The sequence below is a fragment of the Mus pahari genome, chromosome 19 (genome assembly GCF_900095145.1).
Source record: "Mus pahari chromosome 19, PAHARI_EIJ_v1.1, whole genome shotgun sequence".
In the NCBI taxonomy this organism is placed as follows: Eukaryota; Metazoa; Chordata; class Mammalia; order Rodentia; family Muridae; genus Mus; species Mus pahari.
Window position 1 is genome coordinate 31,417,681 of NC_034608.1, and position 14,522 is coordinate 31,432,202.

At 51.8% G+C, this 14,522-nt stretch overlaps 1 protein-coding gene across 11 annotated transcripts in view; it reads left to right on the plus strand.

The window, feature by feature from the left end:
- Mcf2l (MCF.2 cell line derived transforming sequence like) overlaps positions 1 to 14,522 on the plus strand; it is a 136,534-nt gene that overhangs the window by 82,007 nt on the left and 40,005 nt on the right. For all 11 annotated transcript variants that reach the window (XM_029531941.1, XM_029531946.1, XM_029531939.1 and 8 more), the window contains exons 2-3: positions 1,063 to 1,146; positions 7,147 to 7,261. In XM_029531941.1, coding sequence (XP_029387801.1) covers positions 1,063 to 1,146; positions 7,147 to 7,261 — 199 coding nt within the window. The remainder of the gene's footprint in view (positions 1 to 1,062; positions 1,147 to 7,146; positions 7,262 to 14,522) is intronic.

Below are 14,522 nucleotides of genomic sequence, written 5' to 3' on the forward strand. Positions count from 1 at the left end.
GTGGCACTGTTGTGCTCCCCAAGGCTCCGACAGACATGATATTCCCGGCACCTCTTTGTCCCGTGACAGTGTGGGGCCCCTGTATATTTGGTGTCACGGACTTTACCAGCAGGCACTTGTGTCACCAAAGAGCAGGATTTGAGGTCAGTGCTCTACAGGTGACATCTGCTGCTGCCATGGGAGCTTTCAGATAACAGTGTCACCATGACCCACTTTCTCAGGCCTCTTGTGACCTGGGTCTTCAGGGGCACAGCCTACCTTTGAAGCTACCCGTGAGCCATGGGAGTCACGGGTGTTGTGGACACTGAGTGTGTAAGACCCCCAGTGCTGCCCTGACGTGTGGTAAGGACCACCACGTTTCATCTGTTGGGCTCCCCCTGAGACTCCTAGTGGTCTTTCCTGCCAGTCCCGTCCTGGGATTAGCTGGGATGCTGCCAATCTGTGCCCATGTTACTCTACAGCTTACAGTGAACATCGGGGCAGAGCCACCAGCATACAGCCAGGCCTCAGACCTGTTCCCGGTGTCTGCCTCACAGGCATCAGGTGAATGGTAGGATCATGGCAGGCATGGGGCCCTGACTATCTGGGGATTTATGGTGACTTTAGGTCTGTGATGATGGCAGATGCCTCTGTTAGCCAGCCAGCAAGCCATCTATAGGCAGCAGGTGAGAGCCCTGAGGAGCCTGTGCCTCTGCCAAAGCAGGGAGGAGGAGAAGGCCTCCCTGTGAGTTAGGTCCTGCCCTCCTCCCTTGGTGCTTCCCCCCTCCCTCTTCCAGCACTTCCTCCCTCCATACTCCCCTCTTCCCTTCTTCCCTCTTCCCTCCTCTGGCTCTTAAACACATTTTAAAAATTGATGGTAGATCACTCAGCATCTGTGCTGTGGGAAACAAAGACTTGCTCTGCTCGTTGGAAACTGAAATGCCTTTTTTCCAGCCACGTGACCACAGCTCCCTAGGTGTTTGTAGCTCGTTCCAGAGGCTCCCAAGGGCTGTTCCCAGAGCCCCAGTGGGTGTGAGGCCAGGGTTCCTCCCAATGACAGTGTGTCTGCTCTTCCTCCTGCAGATGAAATCATGCACCAGGACATCGTCCCACTCTGTGCCGCTGACATCCAGGAGCAGCTGAAGAAGCGCTTTGCTTACCTGTCTGGTAAGTTCCGGAAGCCAGGGGTGAGGGGTACAACCAGGGTGTGGTCAGTCACGGGGCTACACCCCCGCTCTGCATCAGTGGCTGCTTCGCGCCCTTTGCAATGCACCTGACCATGGGGAGGAGGTGGCAGGGTCATGTCAACACCCTCAGTTCTGTTCCGTTGTCCACACTTCAGTGTCCTAGATCAGGTGAGTTGTTGAGAAAAGAGGCTTATTTAGCTCACAGCTGTGAAGGTCCAAAGCTGAGGGATGCATCTAAGGGTGATCTTCTTGCTGGCAAAATCTGAGGCCCTGCAAGTTATCCTTCAGTGAAAAGCGGGGTACATATGAGTGTATGCAAACATGTTTGTGTGTCTGTGTCCTCAAGTCTCTCTTTATAAAGCCACTAGGACTCAATCAAGGGCCACCTGCCTGATGATTAACCCTAATCACTTCCCCCAAGGCCTCCCTCTGTGTGCCACAGTTGGCTTATTTCCACCTCGGAACCTCCCAGATTAAATTCCAGCACAGGGAGATTTAAGAGATGCTCAAATCCCAGCCATAGCATTCAGGCTACTATGGGCCTGTCAGGATCTGGAGCTGGGTGAGCTGGGTGCTCCTGACCTAGGAGTCCGGGAAATTGGCCCTTCCAGGAGTTGGTGGGTGCCAGTCCCACTGACGTCCGTACCTCCTGTGATCACGGCTATGGGATATCTCACCCGGCACCTCGCTTGACACTGCTCTTGCCACTTCTCAAGCTCTGCCTCAGAAGCAACGGCCTTGAGCCTGACCAAGCCGAAGGCCGAGAGCCACAGCTGTCCCACCTTACCACGGGTGGCGTATGTCCAGCCTTGTGACGACACTCATGTGCTGAGCCTAGACCTGTCTATTTGTCAAGACCAATTCAGGAAAAGGCCACGTGTGAACCTTGCCCCAGATCTCAGGTCAGCCTAGAACACCCCATCACTTAGCCCCTTAAGGAGAAACTTTATCCATATCTGTGACTCCAGGGGCACCCTACCCCCTGGGGTCTTCTCTGGTCTTCATTGGCCAGGCCTGTGGTCAAGATAAGACATGCTCCAGTCACTTAGAGATTCTAGGGAACTTTGAGAAGTTAGACAGGGGAAGGGTTGAAATAGTCTGTGGGGAGTTTATCACTGACTTAGGAAGAGTCTAGCCATATGAGGTGAGCCAGAAAGTGGGACCTCTTGAGATGTTCTGCTGGTGAGGCAGTCATTGCACTGGGAAAGGTCCTTCCCAAGGTCCCTGAGAGGACAGTAGAATTGCCCTGAGGAAGGGCAAGCTCAGAGAAAGTTTGTGAAAAGGCCACTGCGCCTGCCTCCCCTCCTCAACTTCTCCACACCTGTCACCCAGCAAGGCTCCAGGCTTAGATACATGGATGCGCCAGCCTTGGGTCCCTGGCCTTGACCTTAAATATGAGCTGCCTGTATGTTCCTCTATGGGGGTCTAGGGTACTTGAAGATTCTGGGAACCCCTTGCATGCTCCTGGGAGCTCCCAGCTACTTAGTAGATGAAGCGAAGGCCAGGTCTCCATCAACTAAGGAACTGGCTAAACTTCGGCCTCATCTGAGGCTGCAGAGACTCGCTTCACCTGCCTGGGCGTCCGAGATTCTCTGTCCAACTTCAGAGGTGTGCAGAGGTGAGGGGTGAGGGTGAGCATCTTGGGCCTAGGAGTTGACAGCAGCTCCTGCTAGTGTCCAGCAGAACCAGGAGGAGCTGCATTGCTCTGTAGCCCAGAGGTCTGGAAGAGGTGCCAACTCATGTGAGACACAGCCCACAGACAGCCCCCAGCCTCTAAGACTTGGTCGGCCTGCAGAGCCAAGCTGGGCAACTATGAGCTGATACGTGGAGGTGTTCTTTGTGACCAAGCGTGTGTATATCTGCTATGAAATATTCAAGTATGTGAAACTTGAGTGTCTAGCACTATTCTACAAACCAGACCACCTGTGTTTGTGTCACTGTTCATGGAGACACGCCTGAGACATTTCAGCAGGCGTCTCCATCCTCTTGTTCCCACACCACAGTCACTCGGACACCCTGGTGCCTTACCTGAGGATCTGCCTTGGACAACCCCCTGTTCTCCTTGCCTGTCCATTTCCATCCTCTGGAAGGCACAGCTTCATACTTACAGCCAATCCTGACCTGCCCTCCAGTCTACTACACAGTTAAGGGGTTTTCCAAATACAGTAAGAAAAATCCCTGTCAGCTAAGAGCTGCGGGGCCGGATGATGCAGGACTGCGTACTTTATTCTCTCAGCTGTAGATGGAATTTGGGTTGGCAGAGTCCTTGTTCTCAGCCACATAAATCCACATTCTTACCAACTAGGCCTTTCCCTTGACCCCATGATGTGGCCATTCCTCACGACCCTCAGCAAGCACTGTTGAGATGACAACGCATTAATCAGAGACATTCACCTAATACCCAACACCCCCTAGTCTGGGCAGGGCTGCTCCTCCAACACCCCGACTGAATGCAGAGACGGAAGGCTGATGGGCTCTCACACCACCCACTGTACTTGGCCGACCCATAGAATCTGGGACCCCACGGGCCTCATGGCTTCCCCTCAGCTGGTGCCTCCATTTGCCAGTGTTTGCAGCCCTGTGTCCCCCGTGGCAGCTTTAATGGTAGAATTACAGCTGTTCTGAAGTTCTCTCCAAAATGAGGCTACCCCATACCCTGTGGAGTGTCCCAGGGACCTAAAACACCCTCTCCACTAAATGGCTGAGTTCGAGGGGCAGGCGCCACAGACCTTCAGGGCATCACCTGCTCCTGACTCCACAGTCAGCCTGAGGCAGTCTCTGCTCCTGAGAATCACCCTGGAGAGAAGCTGAAGTGGGCAGCTGCCTGGGAGACCTGAGTGCCCAGAGAACATCAGATGGCAGTGACCAGCACAACTGCTGGAGGCTGAGAGGCAGTCACACCCACCGGCTTCTGGACAGCTCTTCACAGGTCCACAGCCATGTGCTGTCTCAGACACCCGGGAGCTGCTTTGGCTTGAATGCGTGTGTCCCCCCACACATTCACATGTTGAGGCCCAACCCCTCGTGAGGTGGTGTCAGGAGACCCGCTCCTTGACATAATGGTGCACCAAGCAGGGACAACCTTGCACCAAGTACTGAGGCTGCCGATGCCCTGAGCCAAGATTGCCAGCCCGCAAAGCTGCACGAAGGAACTTCTGTTGTTTATAAGCTACGTGCTGATGGTGTTTTGTTTTAACACACCAAAGAGACAAAAACCCTAATAATACCTGTGAGACTACTAAATCAGTGTGAAAATGCCTCTGTATTCACAAAGGCTTTATATCAATTTAGGATTCCCTGATGTTTTTAAATGAATATCTAGGTTCAGAGGGGTGCCTTCTGATACCTTCATCCTTTTGTGAAATTTTATGCCTTTATAATAGTTTTTTACATAATATAATTCCACCATTACCCCCTCCCCTCCCCCTCTGCCCCTTCCCATGCACTTACTTTCTTCAGATTTCCTAGGTCTCTCTCAAATTCATGGCCTCTTTTTCTTGAGCTATTGTTACAAATATATGCGCGCGCATGTGTGTGTGTGTGTGTGTTCCTGAATATATAAATGCAACCTCTCAGTCTGTCTAATGTTGTATGTATGTGTATGTATGTATGTATGTATATATGTATATGATCTCAAGGGTGACTGCTTGGTATTAGTCAGGTGGGGGTGCGGTCCTGGAGAAGACCGTTCCTCCCACTCTCAGCAGCCCCTAGTTGCCTGCAGTTCCCTGTCTAAGGTTGAGGCTCCGTGCTCTCCCCTTGTTGTTAGCGTGTCCTTGGTGTCGTCACTGTCCAGGCCTTGCTTAAGCAGCCGTGTTGATGGGACTTCATGGATGTGGTCTTTTTGACATTTCTAGGAGACATGGTATCACAGAGAAATCCCTGTTTTTCTGGGATTACCATCTTTCCTCCCCCTTTGACAGTGATGCCTGGCCTTGAGTAAGGAGTTGTGTTGTAGATGTGTCAGTGGGACTGGGCTCCACACCATCTCTGCTCTCTGCCTTTTGCTCAGTTGTGGTCTTCTGTAATTCTCTGTTGCAAAGAGATGTTTCTTTGATAAAGGGTGAGAACTCTACTTATTTGCGGGTGTAAGGATAATATTTAGAATGTCATTGGGAATTGCACTTGTTTAGTAAATGGTAATTGGAGGTTCTCCTCCAAGGTCCATGACTTTACTAACCTAGATTGTTGGCTAGTTTTTCAATACCATCACAGTTTCCCTCTTGTTAAATGAGCCTAAGTCCAACTGGAGAGCTGCTGGTCACCCCAGGAGTGCATGAGTTTATGTATGGTGCCATGTTGGTTTGTTATGGTTCATAGGATCTCATCTGGGTAGAACTCCCCTTAGAAACTTACATTACACCTTCTGGTACCATGAAAACTAGTCTTCAGGGAGAAGCTCAGGTCATATCTAGCTCAAGTCCTCTGGGCTTCTGTGTCTAAAGAACATGGTGTCCCCATAATAGGAACTTACTTTTCACCTACGAGACAGCCAATGGTAACAGCAATGGCTTACGGTGTTTTGGGAGTTCTTGGACAACCCTGACCAACAGCTCAAAAAGGAGCTTTTCTTTCTTTCTTTTCTTTTCCTTCTTTCTTTGTTTCTTTGTTTGTTTGTTTGTTTCTTTCTTTCTTTCTTTCTTTTTCTTTCTTTCCTTCCTTCTTTCCTTCCTTTTTTCTTTCTTTCTTTTTTTTGTTGGTACAGCGAACTTTATTGATGTAAGAGAGCAGAGAGGGCTCCCTAGCCCCTCCAGTTATTCTGGGTGTCTGGGGTAGAAACTGTGAGAGAGATGCTCAGGGACTCCTCAGCAACTGAGGGCCTCTCTCTCCCTCTCCGTGTCCTTGCTGGGGTGGGTGGTCCAGGGTTTCTTACTCCTTGGAGGCCATGTAGGCCATGAGATGTATTCATTGTCATACCAGGAAATGAGCTTTACAAAGTTGTCATTGAGAGCAATGTCAGCCCCTGCATCAAAGGTGGAAGAGTGGGAGTTGCTGTTGAAGTCACAGGAGACAACCTGGTCCTACTGTAGCCCAGGATGCCCTTCAGTGGGCCCTCGGATGCCTGCAGAAGGGAGCGTTCCATGCTTAGTGTTGGTGTTCTGTTAGATCTGTGGCTCTCGTGGGGAGCACTGTCAGCCGGATGGGAGGAGTTCATGTGCACACAGATGTGTACTCTGTGTGGTTTTAGTTAGGTTGATAGCACATTGTTTCCTTGTGGCTTTTTAGCCATCCTTATAGCCATTCTCCCCTCCTTGCTCCTCATCTATCTGTATCCCCCAACCCCCAGCTCCCCACCATTTTTCTTAACCCCTTCAGATCACTTGTACCCTGCCATTTCCTCTCTAGTGTTCTCCCACCCCCGTGGACCTGTGGTTCTTTTCTGGTCTTGAGTTGATAGCCTCTTCCATTTGATTCTATTTGTCGCATGTGTGTGTGTACACACACTTACATAAAGAAAACCTGCTGAGTCCGTTTCTGTTGGCTGTGTGCTTATGGTTTCAAGGCTGGCAGCTCTGCACTGGGCAACCAGTAAGGGGCTCATCCCTTCTCCCAGCAGCCATTACTGACCCGTAGTTCTTTGTCTGGGGCTGGGCCCCCTCCCTCATGTTAGCATGCCCACTGGTATGGCTGTTGTTCTGGTCTTGTTTATACAGCCATTTCTAGGAAAAGCTGTTTCACAGAAGAATTCTAGTTTCCTAGCTCTTAAAATCCTTCCACCCCCACTTCTATGATGTTCTCTGAGCCATGGATGCAGGAAGTGTGATGTAAAAGAATCCACTGAGGGCTGGGCTCCCACAGTCCTTTCATCTCTGCATGTATCCAGATGTGGTTTTCTGTGATGGTCTCCATTTGCCACAAAGATAAGCTTCTTTGATGAGAGTTAATTGAAACACCCAGCGTCCGAGACGTCTCTATGGCTCTGTTGGAGACAGCTAGGATGCAGAGGCTCTGCTGAATCTCTGCCCCTTTTCCTCCTCAGGTGGGCGGGGGCAGGACGGAAGCCCAGTCATCACCTTCCCTGACTACCCAGCCTTCAGCGAGATCCCGGACAAGGAGTTCCAGAATGTCATGACCTATCTCACCAGCATCCCCAGGTAGGGGCTATGAAGCCAGAGCTGCTCTTGTGGTATTTTCTGCTTGGTTGATCCAGGCTCCTGGGTCAGGGTGGAGCTTCATCAGGGAACAGATTCACAGCTCAGAGTCCACTGTTACAGGGCCTAGGCTCCCACGGACTTGGCACCGCAGTAGTCCCAGCACTTAATCCCAAGTTCAAGTCCAGCATGAGCTACTAGTGAGACCTGTTTCAAGAAAATGGAATATAGTCACCTTTCTCTTTTAAAGTGTCACTAGGCATTGCCCATTCTAGACTCAAAGATCCATGGCGAATGAGTCTTGCCATCCCTGGGAGAGGTGCCACGTGGTCATAGCTATGGAAGGAGCCAGGCTGCAGCTGAGGCTCAGTTTATCCCAGAGCCTGGCTACCATTCTAATCTGGTCATCAGTTCCAAGGAAGTCCCTGAGGTGGCTGCTGGAAACCAAGAGAGCAGAAGTAGCTACATTCACTTCTATGTCCTTGGTGTTTGAATTAGTCACAATTCCCTGGAGGACCAGAACCCATGAATATATATTAAAGGAAGACTCGTTCGATTGGTTTACACACTGTAATCTAGCTTGTCCAATAATGGCTGCCTCGTGTTGGAGAGGCCCAGAACCTGATAACTGTTTGGGTCATGAGGCTGAATGTCTCGGCAGTCTTGGGCTGAGACGGGAACTGGAGGGTTCCTAGAGAGCTGCTTGTCTTCAGTCTGTCAGAGCTGAGGGAGAGGCTAGAGAAGTGGTCGCATTTTATCTGAGACTCACTCAGACATCCAAGAAGAGGAGGTACTCTAAGACCGATGCCCAGAAGGCCTGGCTAGGAGTGGGTGAGAGTGGGCGGGTAGGGCTGATGGATGGAACAGGGGAAGAGTTAAAACAGAGTCCCTGTGTGTGTACGAGGGATGTAGTACTGAACCAGGAAGTAGAGGTGAGTCCAGGATGGCCCTGTGGAGCAGGGGACCACTAGGCCTGCGGGTATATGATTAATGGGTATATGGTTCATGGGTTTCTAGGTCAGTCTGTGCTGTGCTGGCTACCATGAGTAGCCCCGCCCCTCTCCTGTCCCTTCTGTGACTATCAGCTGTCCGGCCCCTCTGGCCTATCCCAGCGTGTTAGGGCTCTGCTGAGGGCACTTGGAGTGATTGGAGCACACTTGACAGGATATAGGAGAGAAACGCTTACCCACAAGACCACAGAGGCCACTGACTGACAGACGTGGGAAGCGTGCCTGTAGTAGAAACCCTAAGTGAGAGGATGTGCTGCTGGCCCAACGGAGAGGAAGATGGAGCAGACAGCAGACTCTTCATCCTCACCGCCGCCGCAGTTCATTTCTTTCTCAAGGCTGAGCTAGTGCTAGCAAATCTCTGTGGGAGGTGCTGTGGCGCCTGCAGGGCACCTCTGAGTGTCAGTCATTCTGCGCTCACCCACAGCTCCTCTCGTGGTTCTGGAGCCAGCCTCACCCACCCTGTACTAGCCAAGGTAATCGCTACACTACCCTGGACACCTCCATGTCCAAGTAAGTCCACCAAAGGCTTTCTTCAGACATGCATGCTCACCCATGTGCGTGTGCATGAGCACACACACACTCATGTATTCTCACAGTCACACACATACACACATACAGGCTAACACGCAGTTAATCCATGCACTTATGCACGTATCCATGTTCGTACTCACTAACGAACTCATACATGCTCACATATACGTGTGGGCTCACACCTGTGCTCCGCACAGGCACACTCTCACATGTGTGCACATCCCTATGTGTTTCCAACATGTGTTCACATATGCATTCTTGTACACACTTGTTCATGCATGTGTGCTCGTCCCATATACACATTACACATTTACACGTACACATTTACATGTTTATGCATGTACACATTCTACCACACGGGGAAGCAAAGCAAATCAGGTTAAGTTACAAGTTTTAAGACCACTCAAGGGAGCCAGGCACAGTTCCTACTGCCAACTCAGCACTTAGGAGGCTGAGGCAGGAGGACCATAAGGTTGAGATCTGTTGGTTTACACAGGAAACCCCTGGCGGAGGGTGGGGAAGAGAAGACAATAAATGAATATTGAAGGAAAGGAGGAATTCATACCAGGCTCCCCATCCCTGAAAACAGTTGGATTGGAGAAAAGACCCATCTCTGGTGGCCACAGTGTGGGTTCTCTGCTGTAGCTGTCACTGGCTCCTTGGGAGTTCTGCAGCCATGGTTTTCAGGTACTTCTGTGGGGCCAGTGTCCTGTGGCAAGGGTACACAAGGACCTGGGTGGAAAGGGGCTAGAGGAGGTCACAGGTGCCTGTGCTTTTTGGGGCACGCTGACCACTGACCACAGAGAGGCAGCCTTGCCTTGCCCTGGCCCCGGAGCTGCTTGCTATACATCCTCCCCACATGACCTAGGTTAAGTTGCTAAGACACACTGGTCCAGTATTAATTCAGAGTGAAGCGCAGACAGATTTGCTCCTCAGCAGATCATAAATGAGTCAGCTGGAGGCCCTTTTCAGTTGGAGGACTGGGAGCAGCCATAAGATACCGGGACGTCTTCCCGTGCAGCACATTGATCCTCCATTTACAAAGCTCCTCCAATTCACACAGGCTAACAGGGACTCCTGCTCCTAGCTAAGAGGTGCCTGCATGGCTCACACATGTACAGATGCACACACCACAAACTAACACTGAAATGTGCAGGCAAAATGAACAAGACAGGTGCATGTAGACACGCACGCGCGTGCACACACACACACACACACACGTATGCAGAGGCACATGCTCACTGAGATGACTCGTGGTTTGTGAGGACCATGGGAAGTGGGATATGAGGGACAGAGGCAGAACTCAGAGAGCATGGATGCTGTCTTCTAGAATACCTGTTTGACTTTCCCTTACTGGCCATTCGCAGGGCCCCCAAAGCGGCCAGATGTGCCGTGCATTCAGATGGAAGTTTCCATGGAGTATGCGCATTCTGGGAGAGAGCGTGTGTGCAGCCATGCGTGTGCTAAGCCACTGCCACACTGGTGTTAAATGCCCAATCTCTGCCTCTGCTTCCTCCTCACCGGGAACCACAGAGGAGGGTTGGTTAACCCCAAGACTGCTCACTCCCACGTGCAGTGGGCAGTGTGACCCCGAGTCTCAGCTCGCCTTTCATCCAGCTGTGCTTTAGGGCGTCCTTCACGTTGGCCTTGTTTACTGCTTTCTCCTCAGTGTAGATGGGCCAAGTGTACCTGCCTGTCAGCAGGGGCGACTTGGGGGCCCATGCTTTCTCGGTTGGGACCCTGCTGCGATGAAGGGCAATTACTCGATTAATAGGTCTTCATGTTCTGTCCCAGTTGGTGACAGTTCCTAAATGTCTACCCAGGTCTCCTTGAGTCTCGTGTATCCAGAGTCTGCTCCTCTGTCTTACTCAGGGTGACTTTTGTTATCATGAAAGAGCATGTCCAAAAGCAACTTGGGGAGGGAAGGGTTTTGGCTCACCCTTTCACAGCACTGTGTGGTCATTGAAGGAAACCAGGACAGGAACCCCGAGGCGGGAGCTGATGCTGAGGCCGTGGAGGGGTGCTGCTTACAGGCTTGTTCCTGCGGCTTCCTCGGCCTGCTTTCTTAAAGGACCCAGGACCATCAGCCCTGGGGATGGGACTACCCACAATGGGCTGGACCCTCCCTCATCAATCACTAATTAAGGAAGTACCTCACCGGCTTGCCTACAGCCTGATCCTGTCCCACTGAGGCATTTTTTTCAACTGAGAGTTCCTAATCCAAGAGGAGTCTAGCTCGTGTCAAGTTGATTTAAAAAAAAAAAAAAAAAAAGATCCAGGACATCCTCTTGCTGCCCCTGCTGTTGTCTGTGACAATGCTTACCTGGATGGTCACCATGTGTGGCTTCCAGGGAGAGCTCAGCTCCTAATGCTAGCTTTGGACCAGGACAAGGGGACTGCAGAGGGAAAGGACACTCGCGTGGACAAGCCCGCCATCTCAGCCCTGGCTCTCACGGACTGCTCCAGACATCGGCTTCCCACAGCGGCGTTTCACTTGTGAAGTCCAGGGCTTTAAGCACCGGAAGGCTCTGAAGCTCCCAGGAGTCCCTGCGACTTCTGCCCTTGAAGATGATCTCTACGGGGACCTTCTCATGAGGGCCTGCCCTGTCCTGGGTCATATTCTCCTAACCCCACCAGAGGCCACTTCCTCTCCATCGCTCATTAGTTATCTTCTTCTGTAACTGCCATCCAGTGTGATAGTCACTGACCACGTGTGGCTGCTTACATTTAAAATGGAAGAAAACAAAAATCGTTGTTTCTGCTCACACATGGCTAGGGGCTGCCACACTGGGACGCATGTCATGTAACCAGCACATGACAGGCAAGGGCAGTGGATGTCCTGGTCTTTTGTTCAAGAAGAAGAAAAGCTGTTATCACCCTGCTAGAGTCTGTGCCATTGTACCATGAGGAAGCTCGGGGAGGCACAAATAGTGGCTCTGGGTGGCCTTCCCCTGGCCCTTCGTCCACCCTGTCACACAGTGCCATTAGCTGCTGTTCAGGGAGTTGGCAATAGCTGAGCGGGAGTAGTATCAGAATACTACTTGTTAATCCAGAGTAGAAGGGGTGCCTGAGGAGAGAGATCTTGGCAGCCTTGGGCAGCCCTCAGGGAGGACACTAACAAATGCCCTGAAGCCACAATGGAGACAGAGAGTGGCAGCTCCCCCACTACACACACACACACACACACACACACATGATTGCCCATGCAATGCATCCCCCCACACACTCACACTTACATGTGCACACACACACACACACACACACACACACGCATGTGCACATGACACAATTTCTTTGTGAGGTGTGATGAGCTCTTTCTGAGCAGAGACCTATTTGGGTCTTGAAGAGCTCAGTAGAGCTCACAGGAGCTTTTTGCGGAGAGACCATGGGTTCTAGGAGAGCGAGGGAAAGCGAGGGCAGAGGCTGCTGAGCTAAGATGACTGTGAGTTGGGTATATTCACACCATTTTTGACAGCAGGGCCTCTGATTCTTCTCAAATGTTCAGAGAAGGACTGGTTGTGCCCAGTGGCTGCTGCTGAACTGTGGGTTCCCTTAGTCTCCCTGTCCTCCAGAGCCAGGAGTCCTTTGATCATAGAGTGTTTGAGTCCCTCTGTCCTCCACCAGCGCACAGCATGCACCTGGGCCCCAGGGAGTCTTGAGGCTGGGGACACCAGCCCAGAGCCAGGCATAAGTAATACTATGCAAAGGTGGGAGGGGCCCAGCCAGCTCTGTGGCCCCATCCCTGTTCCTGCCCAGAAGGAACCAGGTCTCATGTGTTTCAGAAAGTCTAATAAAACTGTGAGTCTGCTGGCTGACTCCAGGCATCCTCGGCCAATGCTAAAAACAAAACAAACAAACCCCTGAACCCACAGGCGCCAACCAGGCAGCCTGGGGAAGATGGGTAACCTCAGGAATATGGCCTTATTGTCCTGGAGCTGCCATTGTGCACTTACTGGGCCCTCACAAACTGTTCCTTTATGCTCTCTGGGCAGTCAGCTATGAGGCCTGGGCACCTGGTGGGAGGAGGCCAGAGGGTTGTTAATGACGCGCCCTCCTGAATGTGCAGCTTCATGCTGACCACATGAGGGCGCCATTAGTCAAACCATTGTCAAGTCAGGTTTACTGTGAACCCCAGGGCTCCTCTGTCTGGCCTGGTTTCACATACTCCCCCTCCCCCACCCCTTTCATCCTTATAACTCCTTTGTAAATCTTGTACACTGTACTCCAAGACCTGCTTTTAAATACCAGTGTCACTAAGACAGTGACACTTGGGTAGGACGAGACATTTCACACACTGAGACATGTCCCACTGGCTAGAGAGGTTCCATCTGTGGTGACCCTGTCCTGAGACCCCTGGGCCTCTGGTCAGCGCACCCCAGCTGCCTCTCTCCGGGCCCCCACCCCCTCTGCTGATCTCACATGCCCGTTCCCTTCACTCAGGCACCACAGGGGAACACGTCGCCTTGTCCAGCCCTCTACCAACCACTGGGATGCCAGTGTCCGTGGGTTCAGGTCGCGGGTTCTGAGTGCTGGCTGCTGTACCCCAGCCCCAACACCTGCTCACTCTTGCTGCTGGCCCTTGAGTGTTTACTCTTACCCACGATGCGCCTACAGATGAGAGCTATTAAGGGCTAACTTCTCCTGGGTAGTTGACACTGATGACAAGCCAAGAAAGGTCCAACCAAGTCTGTCCTTTCAAAGTCATGCATTGTCTAGGCTTCTTACATGTTCATGGGTTACCCCCGAACAGCTGTATCACAGGAAAGGCAACCCCAAACGTGCAGGGAGGTGGGTAGGAGGCGGGTACCTAGAATCTCAGGTGAGGGTCCAGTGATTTCCCCCCCCCCACTCCTTCTATGAGGGAATAGTAGGTCTGATCATGTGAGTACTCACAGATGTTCTGATTTAAAGAGAGAAGCAACCACGCCATGCCCAGAGGACATAGCATGAGTTCTTATAGGGCCTTCCTCACTGATGTCACAGGGCTTGGGGTATTTGACCTCTGCCCCAAACCAATGTGAGATGAAGTGGGTCCTCCTGATGCCCCTATTCGGTCCAATGAGAAGATCCTGCTGAGCCAGGTCTTTGGGGGAATTATGACCCAGCTGGGCATTTATGTCTGTTGCAGGACAGACCCTAGCTCTGTGCCTGTCATTCTATGATTGCTCTTTCTGTGATATTGTCAGACCTCAGGCCTTCAAAACAATGGTCCCAGAGAAGGTTCCAGCAAGTTCCACACTCCTGAACAGTGTTTGTAAGACTTCTGGGCCTTTTTTGGATAAAGTAACCCTCAAATTTAGCTGACATGCTAGAAACCCACCTTACATGTTTTAGGGCTGAAGACCACAGTGGGTGTCTCGCCTAAATGCTGAGGAGCATCTCAGGCCCCCATATGCTGCTTCCTCCAGTTCTTCACCTCAAGGCCCAGGGCAACTCCCTTCAGGAGCCCGAGGAAACCATCACCACCCTCCTGAGGCCAATTCCAGTTCCTGGCTTGCTGTGAGCGCAGGCCAAGAGACACTGTGAGGATGGGTCCACCTTCAGCTGAACCTTCTCTTCCTATAGATTAGTGCTCCTGCTCCCTGGCATGGGAGGGAGGGAGGGAGGGAGGGAGAAGATGTTGGCCACAGGAGGAGGGACTGCCTGAGCCCATGTGGAAGGACACAGGCAGGATAGGGCTGTGGCTTTCTGAGGCTGGAGGGTGCCAGTGATGGTAAGGAAAG